We start from the raw sequence: 15,265 nt of genomic DNA on the forward strand, positions 1-15,265 counted from the left end.
TAATCAGTGAGGGTCCTCACAAGTATAGAAGCACAGTCATGTATGTCTGTATGTGTGTGTCAGAACCTGAGCATGTGGCTACAGAGTTGCATGTTTCCTCATCATCATGTTGGAATAACAAATATGATGTCATAGTTTGAAACAACTGGAGAGTATGATGGAGTCTAGAGGAGAGCAGTTACCTGGCCCACACATACAAACACCAACACATTCTAATCAATCTTGCCATGGTCCAGGTTTGCTTTTTGCCTGTGTGTCACTGGGGGGCAGCAGAGAGCAGAGGATAGGTGAGAGTACCTGTTGTGACCCTTACAGGATGTAAGCTAACAGCTGTGTCTCAGGTAACATTTTCTCCTCCAATGAGAATAGAGCAGGTGAAGTGGGTTAAGAACAAGTCTTAAGTGTTTTAGAAACTTGTATTTTAAATCTGGTAACTTTTTTTGGGATAAAACTTCCTCTTTGCATGTTTTATTAGAGTTGTAAAATAAATAATATCAATAAGATTATTGATTCAAAATGGTTATTAATCAGAGGACTCCTGTGAAGTCAGGTGCAGAATTTAAGGTGTCAAATTTCCCAGCAGATACTTTAAGATAAATTAATTCAAGCCACTTAATTTTGTTGCGCTTTTTTTTGTAGATCTGAAAAAGACAAATATGACATTTCATGTTAAGCATGCTTTGAATACGAAGTATATTGTAAAAGGAAAAGGCTCAAACTGAAATGAATAAGTCTCTGATAGCCAATCACAGAGCTTCTTCTTTTATCTCAGGTGAGGTTCAGTCTTGTGCGGTCTTTAAGGACATGGATCTTGGGCCTGTCACAAGACCCCCTCCTGAGATAGGTAGATTTATGACCAAGGTGTCAAGACATTGACACTGAAATCAACCTCACTGACGTAAATTGGAAGTTAAACAGGATGTGAATGGGAAGTTAACAGGAAGTAAGGGAAGCATAAAGTTGACCTCCAGAATAGAAACTGTGACTCAATTATTTTTTTAAAATCTGAATCCGTAGTTGACAGAGTTGGATCTAAGTGAGACCTTTGACCTGTCAGAGGAGAGTGTTGCAGCTCTGTTTGTATATACTGCAGATGTCTGTGTGTATATTTCTGTTCACAACCAGGGGGCCGCAGTTCCTCAGCAACACTGTAAAAAATACTCAGCCACCCTTCATATTCAACACTTGCATCTCTCAGCCAATAAGGTTGGAGGATATACATGATATCCTCTCCTCTGATTGGCTGGTTTTCAGTGACTCACTGGATGACTGCTGATCATGTTTTTTTTTGTTTTTTTTGTCTCTTCTGGACCATTTCTGTTCAAATTGTTTTCTGAATGTCATGATGATGTCACTCTGGGGGCAGGGCCTATCAGGGGCAAGGGGGAGGGGGGCATTCATGTTTTTTGCCTTTTTAATACTGTTAATCTTTAACATTAGTCTTTTCTATGCTCATCTCTCTGAAGGGCTTGTACAGAGATCAGAGACACTCCTGGATGTTCAGGGAGGGGGAGGGGGCTAACAGTTTGTAGGAGTTTCTGGATTAAAGTGTTTCAACATTCAGATAAGACAATTATACTGATAAATGATAATGACAATGTTCATGTGACTGTTTTGAGCCAATCATGTCTTTTTTCATGCATTCCTGTCCGATGACAGACTGTACTGAAGATTTCAACAAAAAAATGCAAAAATAAAAGTTTTCAAAACTGATGGCTTTTTAATTTGGTTTCTTCCTGCTGCTGTTGCCTTGGCAACTATAAACAGTCCAGAAACCTGTACTTTCACGCAATTTTAAGATCTCCAGGATATCATTTTGTTATATGGTTTCATTAAGCCTAACAAAAGCTGTCACACTCATCATCCTCAACATGCTCATTGCTAGAATGAACTTGTGTAGTCTATGAAATAAATGTTTCACTCAGATGTTTTCTCAAAGCATGTGTGATAGTTGAAGCAAAATTCATTCAGCTGCGGACCACGCTGTGTAAAAAAAAACGTGAATAAAAACAGAAAGTATTTTTTCTTTCTTGTCAAAAGTAAAACAAGTAGGCTACAATGCTTATGTACTCTGACAATGTGTTCAACCTGCTTGTGTGTGAACTTTAAGTTGCCATGGCGATTAACCCAAGTAAGAGATGAAATCCAGAGATAACCCGGAAGTAACCTCACTAACTGCAAATCCTGCTTCAGGGTGCAGAAAAAAAAGTTATCCTTGTAATGATGGTGGTTCATCCTGCAGTGTTATATCTCTCCTTTAGGTGGCACTGTAGGTTCCAGCTACATTACACAGAGGCATTAGGAGCTTCTATCAGCATGACATTTCTTTGTATATTATCAATGAACTAAACAATGACTCAGTAGTCATTGCTTATGTTTCTAACTATACATTTTATTTAAGAGGAAACAAAACTGGTCAAGATATGCTCAAGGTTCACAGGTCACAACTCACAGGTCTTAAGAAATATGTCATTAGATCTGTGGTCATGTCACAAGTCTCCAGTGAAAAACTCACAGGTCATAAGCAGCAGGAAAAGTTTTCTGAAATCATCCTTTAGCATGGTTGAGAGTGCACATTACAATATGATGCAGACAGAACCAAGAGACTGGCATGAACACTGAAAAACATGGCATCAACCAATGATGCATGTATCAGAAGTATTTAAAACCTTTTGAAAATAAAGTATGATGTAATAGGATAAGCAGCACTACACTCAATTTGGACAGATGGCTGTTGAGTCTGGTTTTGCTGAATGTGTCTGCGTCTTGAAGGACATTCTTCCTTGCCACAGTAACTCTGTTAAATATTATGTAAAAGATTAATGTTGGGTCTTTGTGGACAATTTAACAGAGTTCCTTATTTGACCTGCTCTTTTGTAATATAATATACGGAACCATCAGTTAGGTCTTTGACCTGCTCTTTGTAAAGTGTCTTGAAATAAAACAAATTGTGAATTGGTGCTATACAAATAAAGATTGATTGATTGGTTGACAATCAAAGTTGCTTTTTCAGCTTTCTGTGCAGCAGAGGACTTGGCAATGAAGATAGAAAGAAAACAATCTGCCTGCAGCTATAATAAATCAATGGCATATAAACTCAAATGTATATAAATCATTATTTTCAAAAGGACATTCATCACTAAGTAGCAGTTTAAAGAATAGTAAAAATGTTAATACTATGTCTAATTTTAGATAATACCTTATGAAATCTGCTTCTTGCTTTGACACCATCTGTATCCAATCTTAAAAGTCAAAGACTAAGATCTTTACAAGATGATCAATACTTATAATGTGATACTTTGACTACATGGAGCTGAGAATGTTTGTGTTCCTTTCCTCCTGTCTAAAACTGTCAGACTGCAGTTTATCCATGAGCAGTATTTGTGTTACCTGGGATGATACCAACTTCATAAAGTTCAAACAAACATTACTGAGACGTGTTTCAAAGTTCAAAAGACCCATTGTAAATATACAAAGTCAATTCTTAACTCAGATTCACACAAAAACTGAATTCTGGGAATTCTCTGTCACAACTTTATTTCACGTTATTTGTTTTGTCAACGTCAATGATTCCTGGGCTGTGATTGGCTCATGCATTGCAGCCATTGGTGTGGCAGCAGTCCCAGCCAGGTTTGGAGCAGTATTCAAGTTGAATGCAGCCCTTTTCTCCGTTATCTGCGTAACAAACAAGAAACATATCATTAGAGCCTCCAATCACACACCACAGACACAGGCTTCTTTTCTAAGTGTGATCTCACAGGGATATACAAATCCAATATGTACCAACATTCATTTTACAAAAACTACGAAATAAGACATGACATGCTGTAACTTGAGGTGAATGTTTAAGATCTTAATTGAAGTTTCATATGTGATTATTTCATATTGCGGTTGAAAAATGAAACTATCACATAAATGCCAAAAACTAAAATTCCTGAAGTGGCTCCCTCGATATACGAGTCAGCCCCCGTTGAGATCCATGTTCAAATGATATAAAAAGGCATGGCGGCTGGGCAAGTGGGAGCTTCTTGCTGTCTGCCAGGTGTCAATAAATTCAGTCACTGAACTCGACCTCTTGATCCTTTTTGTACTTTTGCTGCTTTTGAGGAATTTTGATGTTAATATCTGACAAATAGTTCTGTCCAAGAAGTCTGTGCTCCTTTTTCTTCAGTGACATTTTACACATTTTTCAGTGACAAAATCTAACTTTTTTGTTAGCACTTATAAGCAGGTATCGATTAGGTATCTTAGTTAATTGACAAACAAATTAGCAGGCTTAAGATTTAGCCTAGACTAGCATAGACTCTACTCTATTATTATCACTACACTTCTTTCCTGCTTCTCCCTTCTGTCCAAATATGGCCGTTTCTGGTTCCAAAAGAGTTTCTCAACATGATGTCAAACTTGGGGTTTAAAAAACTGTACCTGAAGAATACCTGGATTTTTCCATCTGGCAGAACAACCTGAAGATACATTCTAAGGAAACACCTTAAGGAAACACCTGCCACACACCTGAAGGACACATCTTAAGGATACATCTTAAGAAAAAGCAAACCATCCAGAGGTGGTGGACGGCTGTATTCCATGAATAATAATTTGTTCAATGTTTCTACCAGGATGGGATGTTTTTCCTTGCAACTCTTGCCAAATGTTGCAAAGTGCTTCTCATGGTGGATTAATCTTTGGCCTCTGTAAATAATTAAATACATAGTACGGGTCAGACCTATTCATTTTCCTTTAGTTAAGTAGCCTGAGATAACATTTAGTATGATTTAGAGCTGTGCAATAATAAATGATTGATTGATTAAAGAACAAAAAGTGCAGACCTGAACACACCATTTTGATCAACCTGAATGACACAACAGACAAATCTAAGAGATGCACATAGAAGGAGCACTTTACAAACACACCTAAAGGACACACTGCAGGGACATTTCCTTTGTACAGGGCTTAGTCCGTGTGAACAGGTAGAGGACTCACCTTTGGTGTAGCAGGCCTGTTTGATGTCACTGCTGCAGTCCAACAGCATGTTGTCGACCATATGGAAGTCCTGACCGTAACACTGGATGGAAAACTGTTTAGCTGTAACACAAACACACCTAGTGAGATCACACCTGAGTAGGAATGATCATATATGGTAATTATACTATTATTAGTTAACTATTGATGATTTGATTAATGTGTCATGGTGGGTCAGGCTGAACTAAACAGAAGTATTCATCAAGAAATGGGACACAACCATGATCTTCAAAAGAATGGAACCGCACTTCCACCGGGCAGATGTCAGATATCTACTAGTTCTGTTGGATAAAAACTCTCTTAACATCACTCTTTCTGGGCTGTTTCGTATCACCATATGTGGACACAGTGAAAAAAACAGACATAATTAGTGAGGTTCTTACATTGCATGTTTTACATGAACCTCAAGGATTTGAGAGAATCTGAACGTCTTGATTTCTTTAAATGTCTGGCTGGCTTTAGATTAAGAGTGCTTTATAAACATGTCTCATTCTGTATTTCCTTGCATTTATCTTGTTAAGTAACTTAAAAAAATGTTTTTTGACTGTTTGTTTGACTTTTTATTTCCTATTGTAAAGGATAGTTCAGTGTTAAGAGGACATTAAAGGAAGCAATAAAGCTCCCTTCCTCAGTACTTCCACATTGTTTAGGTTAGGAACCTTCCTCAGCAAAAATACATTTTCAATCATAACATTGAAGGAAAAAGTACAAATCTCTAGCAAGGATAATGCCCATTTGAAACTGCTTTAATTCACATGTGATTACTGCAGACCTAAAGTTATAAGCCACTAAGTAAGGTCAGTGACACGACAGAATCAAGTCATGACAAGTCGAATCAGCATCCCACATCAACACAGAGCCTGGATTCAGAACTGATACAGCCCCTTTCAGCCCTTAGACAATACTCACATTTTGATAATCTCACATAGTGTTTTGATTCTCAAAGAGGATAACAAAGAGAAAATGAGACATGTCAAATCTTGCAGCAAAATCATCAATGTGTAATATTAACAACACTGTAAAATAAGGGTTTACTGTGTAAGAGTAGAAGGATAAACTTTTCTTCTGCTCTCCGTGCAGGCTTTAAATACTTATTGAATATCTTGAAGAATTGGAAAGAATAATTTCCAGGCTTTCTCCAAAACATTGACAACATGAGGTGGTAGACTGCATTTATTAAAAACATAAACATACATACTTTATGTATTCTGCACTGGAATTAAAGATTATCAGATGAGGGTCGGTACATGCTGCCATGTACACTTACTTAAAGAATTAGTTAAAAAGATGGTGATCTCAAGATGAGCATAGCTTCTGCTTCAAAATGTGTCTGTTGTCGAACGCACCCATTGTTTATGAGAAATGCATTCGTTTTTGTTTTGTAATGTTTTCATTGACAGTATTAAATACAACCTCAAGGTCTCTCTTAGTATGTTAAACCAAAAACATGTCTCTGGTATTCTGCCACAGATAAGGTATGTCAATTTACTATTCATACAATTCTACTACAGGAGTGTTATGCTTCAGTACATCGGATGCTTGTTGGCTAGAGTAAAATAAAACCTTTATTTACAAAAAGACAGACTAAGTCTTAACTTTTCCTGACCCCATGACAAACCTCTGGCTAAATCCATTCTAACCCTCCACACACAATGCTGGGTGTTTTCTGAGAAGAACGTTTTATATTATTTTTTAAACACTTGTATGTTAACTTAAATCCTCCTGTACTCGGTCTATCCATGGTTTCATGTGTGAGTATGTGATTGTACCTGAGCAGAGAGGCAGCAGCAGCAGCAACAGCAGGTAAGCCTTCATGGTTCTGGTTTTCTGTCTTGAAGTCTCAACTAGCAACGAAAAGCGAAGGACAGGAAGAACTTATCTTACTTTATATACACACACACACACACACACACACACACACACACACACACACACACACACACACACACACACACACACACACACACACACACACACACACACACACACACACACACACACACACACACACACACACACACACACACACCTTATCTAAAAACAAACTGAACTGAAGTCACATGATGTCTGTGTTTGTCTGATGTTCCTGCTCAGACTATTTTTCACATCCTGTCTTTGGCTGTCCCGTGTTTCTGCTGAGTCATGACTCCACATCATGCCTGGATACCAGTTGGCATTTCTGCTGAGTCATGAATGTTTCCTCAGAGTCCAAATCATGTCATAGGATGGCCTCATGTTTCTGTTGAAGAATGATTGGCACCATACAGGCATTGTGGACCCCTGTCTGTTTTGACGGCCTGTTTGATCTGTAATGGTCCTCTCATATGAGGCTCCTATACACACAGTAACCTTTCTCTCCATAGTCCAATGCCCCGTGCTGAATCAATACAGGCTGGTAAATGATCGGTGATTATTGAGGACACATCATTTATCTGTGCATTTCAAATGAAGTTGAACTTTACCAGACATCTATTTGTCCCACACAGAAGGCTGAAAAGGAGAGAGGTAAATACATCACTAACTCAGAGAGGTTTTCCTATTTTTTAAAGCCATGAGAAACCCAGATCTCAGATAGCAAGAACATTTTGATATATGGGGTCTTGTGAAAATAGAACTGAGCATTGAGTATGTATATTATATATTGCAAATTCATTAATTACTGTATTCCCTGTAGTCCTTCTTGTGTTTTTATACCATAGTGCTGGAGGCCTGGCCCTCAGAACACTGACATGGTTAGTGACAGCACATTCGCCCTCAAACTCTCTAAAAGGAAGCCGCTTCACTCAGCGCCCTCTACAAGCACTGTAGACACTGTGCACACATCATGCCGTTATGTCTGGAATATGGAACATTTCTCTGATGCATTGTTTTCTGAAGATGTGTGTTTTTGACTTTGCATTGATTAAGTGTTTGAAGGGTTTGCTTTTTAATACACTTGCTAAGACTACGTGCAGCAGGTTTTATTATCATGAAGAGGCACTGACACACCTGTGTGTGTGTGTGTGTGTGTGTGTGTGTGTTTTAGTATTTGTTGAATGATATATTTTCTGTCTTCTTTCTGTTAAATCTGGTCATGATATTATATTATGATAATATTGATGTTTGCATACTAACTGAAAAAAGGTGTTAACATAGGAGGAATTACATTCAGTGGATGAAGTTAGACATCAATATAGACATAACAGAACCGTGTTGATAGTACGATTTTTTATTCTAGTTTCTGATAACGACAAATATTCATGCAAGACTGGAAAAAGAAAACACATCAGCTACAGAAACACAGCACAGCCTTCTCTCTGAATGTTTGACTAAGATAATACAGCATGAATTTGGTCTTTGGTAAATATAAGGAAACACTGACAAAATGTTAAACCAAACCTGGTGTGCAAATAACTCTGAATGACAGGAAATGACATCATTAAATCCAAAAAAAGGTCAACAAGGAATGAGGCAAATTCACTATAGTCTATACAGATAAAGGTGCATTTAAATGCTGGAGGTTCATTGCTTTCTGTTATCAATATGCAATTCCCTCTAAGGCACCCTTCCCTTTGATAGAAAGACATTTCCCCTCACAATTAAGTCAAACTAATACTGACAGTTTCTTTTAATATTTCAACAAATCCAAAACACGTGTAACCCCTTTGTCTTTACAATCACAACATTGTTACACTTTTTTTTAAACATGAATATCCTTCTTAACTTTCAAACTTCATTTCAGCTACAGCAGGGCTCTGGAATCTTTATAATGAATAATAACAGGGATGAATCTACATGAATCTGAAGTAAAAGGTTTGTTTGTTTTAACAGTGTCACCTGCTCTGTAACTTCTTCATCTGCCTCACCTTCAGTCACTTGCATATCCTTCATTTCACAGAGTTAAATATACAGTTATTCAAATCAGAAATAAGTCCTCGGATAGGTTTTCCTAATGCTAGTCACCACATGGGAAAGCAAAGCCTCACACATTGTTATTCTTCTTAGAACAGAGGGACAGCAGGGACTCAAACAGTTTAGCCCAAAAGCATCTAAAACTCCTAAAAAGACATATTGTTTGTGTCAAGGAGCCCCTGGACACAGCAGTTTAAAAAACACTTCCAAACATGCAACCATCATCTGTTTTTTTTTTTTTTTAAACATAACTGAAAGATTCATTTAAACGTTAAACTAAATAATTCTATAACAAACAGTCCAAACAGTAACATAAACCAGTCCGGACACAAGTCGTTTTGGACAGTTTCTTTAAAGGTGTTCAACTATTCACAAAGACATCAAAGAAAGCAAAAAGTAAAGAAAATCAACATTTCAAGGAGCCCTGAAACCAAAGATATGGTTTCTGATGAAATAACCAAGAGTTTAAGAAAATGTGTCCGACATGATCACACAAGCAGTAACTGAAGAAGCGGCAGTGATGAGATAGACCTGTGTTTGTATTCTGTGACTGTCCTTTCTTTGGTAATCAAATATTTGACACATTTATTATTACAAAGAATACAGTCTAGACCTGCTCTGCATGTTGTGTGGTATATCTGTTATGATTCAGCTCAACATGAATAAGAACCGGTTGATCTATTGTTTGACTAAAGACTGGTCTATTAATGTCTTAGTTAGGTTGAATGTTGTTGGTGTTTTTGGGCTCTTTAATCTCGTTTATTCACTCAGTTTAATTTCATGGGGTCTTTATGTCACTAACTGTACAGTCTCATTTCATTTCAATAGTTTACTAACACTTTAAAATGTCGGCCTGGATCTTCATCCATCTATACAAAACAGACATCAGGGAAGCTCTTTACTAACTAAGGCAAAAGGTGCTGTGGGGGCTTTTATATAAGGATGCAAACTACTCCATGCTTTCAAAAAAACATGCTTCCAAAATAAATAAAAATGTTAAATTGTCCATACGTTTTGGAAAAGCACAATTACAGATAGAGTTAGTAGCTTTTTCCTAAAAGAATAAAATATAGACTTGTATAAAATAAATGTTGCTGAATCATCACTTCTGGGCCTCCAAACATGTGTGATGGTGACTGTGGAGTTTCATCATTTGTTTTGCTTTTGTTTTGCTTTTGTTTCTTGGTGTGGAGTGGATGTGTTTCCTCCTGTCAATGAGTTTGGGAGTGGATACAATTCAACAATCGTACTTGATTCCAAATGGTGAATTTGGCGGTGCGGACGTAGCGGCAAAGAAGAGAAAATATTCTTCATAGTGAAGCGACATGCCAAGCCGTTAAAGCTCGTTCAAAAACGAGATTGACCCTTTGGTTGGCTTTCACCTGTGGATGGGGAGTTGGTCTGCTTTCTGTTTGGACAGGTGGTGTGCTAGCCTGCGGTAGCCTGCAGTGTAGGTACAAGCAGTACACACTATATACTGCAGTGTAGGTACAAGCAGTACACACTATATACTGCAGTGTAGGTACAAGCAGTACACACTACGTCCTGCAGTGTAGGTACAAGCAGTACACACTACATACTGCAGTATAGGTACAAGCAGTACACACTACATACTGCAGTGTAGGTACAAGCAGTACACACTACATACTGCAGTGTAGGTACAAGCAGTACACACTACATACTGCAGTGTAGGTACAAGCAGTACACACTACATACTGCAGTGAGTATTCGCTTCAGGAGGGCGATGAGCATAGGAGGAGGAGGGGTCCAGTTTGAATGTTGTGTTTACAAACTGCAATGAAAAATGCTTTTGTCTCTACCTTTAAGAAAGGAATCATGTAAGCCAATGCTTTCTTCTTAATCACTTTGCTAGAGATCTCTTTTCTCTTTCCTTCTTGCGATACAGATGTCAGAAGCCGGAACGATTCATCAGAATTTGTTGGGACAGACTTAAACCTGAGTTTACCACATGATGGACGGTCTTCTCTTTGTGTATTCTAGCTGCCCTCAATGTTGTTTCCATAAAGTCAAGCTAAGAGCTATGTAGATTTCAAGGCCAGACTTGACAGCTTGAATGTTAATCTCATCAGACACATTGAGTTCTTACATTGAAACATTCCCCTCTCTGAAGCTTCCTGATCACTGTTGGCATTCCTCACTGAAATGAATGGGTGCAGATGGCCGGATTAAAAATAAGATAAAAAAGTTTCTTGTGAAAAAAAAACATGAATAATTACCCAAACCTACATAGATCTCAAATATCAACAAACTTTTTTATATCCCAATTCTTGTTGACCATTAACAGCATTGGCTTTTTGTTTTAGCAACAGTGCAAAGGCTTTAGGTAAAAGTCACAAAAAAAGAGTTTGCTAATCGGCAGTCTTTTTAAGTGAGCGTGGCTGGAAATGTAAGGCACTACAGTCTCATTTGGAGTGTCTCTGCATCCTTTAGACCGCCACTGAGGTGTGGAGAACCCAGTGGTCAAACTGAGATGGTAGGGCATCTGTCCTCTTGAGAAACTCCCAATAAACTTTCTGCATAACCGTCCTCACAATCATAATATGCATAATGTCTGCAGTTCAGTGAAATAAGAAGAAGACCCCCCCCCCCCATGCCTAACAGAGACTGGTAGAAATAAAGGCTTGGCTGGCTGGCATGTGCTACTTCTCAAGAGTTTACAAGTGAGACAGAAAGTGGAAGAAGCTGCTAATACCAAGATGAGGGAGAAATGTGCGAACTTACAGTCGCGTGAAAGGACCTACATGAAGAGGCGCTCTCAGTTTGGGAGAGGAGCAGGAGTTGGTGGTGAACATGGAGGATGGAGAGGAGGAATATGGTGAAGAGGAAGCAGATGAGGTTTCGCAGCCACTGTTCAGAGTGAAGACACTGGAAATAGCCACATCGACAATACCTTGACATAGCTCTGGATATAGTTTCCTGGAGGAGAGAGGGAAAACACAGGAGCCAACCATTAAACCTGACTTACTGACTTAATAAGATGACATAGAAAGAAAGAAAGAAAGAAAGAAACATTTTAAACATGAATGATCTGCTGGATGTTACTAACTGTGCACAAGCTGGAGCCCCATTGATCTCAATGAGCCACACTTTGAAGCTCTGGTCCACCATGAAATCAAATCCGAAGAGCTGGAAACTCTGGTAGGACAGGTGCTTGGTGCTGATTGTCGGCTCAATACACGTCAGGCAGTTCCTGTGAAAACAGACAGCAAAAAAAAAAGCTGTTCATAAAAAACACAAGAACAACTTTAAGTTCTCGAGTTGTGTTTTTGACGTTGCCTTGCTTCTGTATTTGTAGCACGTTTAATCTTATTGCATTCAGTTGGACTTTTGCATGTGGGTCTGATTTGTTCTAATGTAAGTAATTTGGGCCATGCAGGTCAATTTCCATTTTTGGCCACCACATGTGGGATCAACAAAGTCATTTGAATTGATCCATTATGGACAATTAAGATGTAAAGCGAATTCCATCGCAGCCCATCAAACAGCTGTTTGGACATTACAATCTGCATCGGAAATGTGAACCGGATGTTGGCAGAGAAGAAATTAACTAATCACCGGTCAGTCAGTATGTTTTGTCTTCTGCTCACCGTAAATGTCAGGACAAATTTGGGGACCAGCCATCATACCAACACTTTCATATATTGATTCAAAGCAGAAATCAGTAGCTTTAGCATATGACAACAACGTTTCCATTTATCTATAGAAACAGTGATTAAGCTTGAGGTGACATGAACAAGACTGAGTTATTTAATGACACTATCACAGAAAACAGATTTGACCAAACAATTCAGCCATCATTTTTCATTGACCACAAATATATGCTATATTTTATCCCAGTTACAGTCAAAGTAAATATCCTGCCCAGTTCAGGGTGGGATATATGTGCCCCCTGGTATACTTTATCTGCAATGTATAGAGCATGGAGGTCAAATGGTTGGGGGAAAGTCATATAGCCCCTGAGTAGTCATCGGATGTAGTAATAGAGGTGTAACAGGAGTGTATAATGGCATAATGCTGCAAAATCAAAAAGGACCTACTTTATGATCTGTTTGATCTGAGGTAATATGGTGGTCTCCAGGACGACATTGTGAGTGTTCAGCAGGTACAGCCTGAATTCATCGAAGAACATCTCATTCCCCTCTTCATATCGTCCGTAGTTCTCCGAGTGCTCCTTCTGGATGCAGTGATTGGTCAAGTGGCTGGTCATGTCCTGTAGGTCAGAGCTGTTGTAGGGATCCGAGGAAGTACGCAGCACACCTTCCCGGTACAAGTAAATGTTGTACTGATGATCCACCAGCACCCAGCTCCTGTCAATAACATAATATTACCCGTTAGAGTCTGAGAGTGTTCGGACAAATAATCACATTCTCTGTGGGTTTGTGTTAGACTGAAAAGACTTACCTTATGTCAAACTTTCGATGTCCTGGCTCCAGAAGCAGAGGTTTCTCCAGGTACTTCTGAATCACATGAACCTGTCCCTGATTATCTATGTGCTCCAGCAGCTGATTAGCGTCATGGGATATCAAGATGCCAGCACCTGATGCAGTGACAAACAAATATTTTAAGCAGCCACCGATGCCATCAACCACATCCCCACTATTAAGTTGTGAACAATATAAGCAGTTGATTATAATAAAAACAGATAGTTTAACTCTGCTAAATGACATTGCATTGAACAGAGCTAAAGTAGCTCCATTTAATTTAAGAAGAAAGTTAAAGGAACATTTTTGACTAACATTAACTTCATCATGGATTTCAATGAATGAAAAGATAATACATTTTACCTTTAGCTCCAGCAGAGGACTTGGCTATCCATACTGTGCCTTCCTCACTTTCTTTTTTATTGAGATAAGAGGCCAAAAAAATTTCCCGTTCATCTGTCTTGGGGTTGTTCTTTAAATGGCTAATGCCATTGGTCGCTGGAGCCACAGGAGTTTTGAGGTTAGTGGGATAAATGATGAAGGATTCTGGGAACCAGTTATGAGAGTCAGACAGCTCTGGGCTTGTCTTTATAAGCCTAATGATAAAGAATGGAAATGGTCAGCTGATGTATACCCTTTTTAATAATTCACTTTCAGAAAGGTGCATTAGTAACATGATGATTGACAGCCAAACACAAGATAAATATTATTTTAAAGAGTTACACACTTGACCAAGGATGCCTTCCTGCAAAGCTTGTCTGCTCCTCTGTAGTAATTCACCAGCTGCACCAGTCCTGGTTCATGACCTGTTAAGCCCAAGCAGGGAAATTTTGAATTAATTACAATACCAAAATGTGCACACTGAGAGAGCATTGGCTGCCCTTTTCTACGACAGGGAAAAATCATTTGACAGGATGCTGGAACAAACAGCCATGCAGAGTGTGTACATCCGACAGAGCACACACAAACAGACTTCTCTGTCTGCAGTCTGCATCATATGACAAACTAGACAAAGTTATTTACCCAGACGTCCAAATGGTAGTCTGTTCCGTTCACCAAGCATGAGGTTGAATCTCGGATTGTCTTTTTTAAGCCTCTTCCAGTGTCCAGTTGCGATGAGGATTTTGGAAACTTCTGCATAAACAGAACTGTTGTCGTCACGCGTGACAAAGGTGTACATCGGGGTATTCATACTGCCAAGCCAGGTACGAGGTGAAGTAGATAAAAACTATTGGCTGTGTAAATAACTAAGCTTTCCGGCAAGTTACAAGGCTATCTAGTCGACACTGCAGTAGACAGACTATTCAGGGCTATCTCTGTCCCAGCCATGATGATGAGTCAGTCATATACAAACCCACACTCTTCACTTAGCTAAATCACAGTCTCAATCTGAAGCTCCAAAACACAAATCTTAAACACAAATTTAATTCACATGAAACACCATAGCATGCGTTTTCATGTTATTCCGAAGACAGAGGTCCTTCAGAAATCCCAGACAAGGGTGTGACTGACTGCTACCGGCTCCAGGGGCTGGTCCCGTCTGGATTCATTTACATCTCCGGTTTAGCTATAGCTAACGGTCTGCGTCGACTGTGAATACTTAGAACCAAAACAACTTTCCCAATGTCCCTCCTCAGACACAAATACTTATTTCATATAACGCGAAATGAAAATGCTAAATAGTTAGCTCTACACCCAATGCATAAAAGCACATTGTAAGCCCACCGGCTGGCGTATGCTTTTCTGAAGATTTGCAGTCGCTGTCATCCACTGTCGACAGCATAAACAATAGCTCAACGGTTGTGGTTATTGTAGTACATGCATGCACTAATACAGCGAATTATTCGTTTTTACGATGTTTTTTATTAATGTAAACTTAATAAGCATAACTTCAGATGAAAGTTAGTGATATT

General features: G+C 38.8%; 2 protein-coding genes across 2 annotated transcripts; both read right to left on the minus strand.

The window, feature by feature from the left end:
- Positions 1–3,520: 3,520 nt before the first annotated feature.
- Positions 3,521–6,951, minus strand: wu:fj16a03 (uncharacterized protein LOC335475 homolog). The gene is made up of 3 exons (XM_061040887.1): positions 6,789–6,951; positions 4,981–5,082; positions 3,521–3,675 (listed from the first exon to the last, which is right to left on the minus strand). Exons 1-3 carry the CDS (start codon positions 6,832–6,834, stop codon positions 3,590–3,592), a joined length of 234 nt encoding a protein of 77 aa, XP_060896870.1. The 5' UTR covers positions 6,835–6,951; the 3' UTR covers positions 3,521–3,589.
- A 3,651-nt stretch (positions 6,952–10,602) lies between these two features.
- Positions 10,603–15,121, minus strand: ttl (tubulin tyrosine ligase). Its single transcript, XM_061040886.1, has 7 exons — positions 14,376–15,121; positions 14,080–14,158; positions 13,716–13,948; positions 13,333–13,468; positions 12,969–13,238; positions 11,978–12,121; positions 10,603–11,847 (listed from the first exon to the last, which is right to left on the minus strand). Exons 1-7 carry the CDS (start codon positions 14,542–14,544, stop codon positions 11,649–11,651), a joined length of 1,230 nt encoding a protein of 409 aa, XP_060896869.1. The 5' UTR covers positions 14,545–15,121; the 3' UTR covers positions 10,603–11,648.
- Between the last annotated feature and the right edge of the window lie 144 nt (positions 15,122–15,265).

The sequence above is a fragment of the Labrus mixtus genome, chromosome 6 (assembly GCF_963584025.1).
Source record: "Labrus mixtus chromosome 6, fLabMix1.1, whole genome shotgun sequence".
Lineage (NCBI taxonomy): Eukaryota > Metazoa > Chordata > Actinopteri > Labriformes > Labridae > Labrus > Labrus mixtus.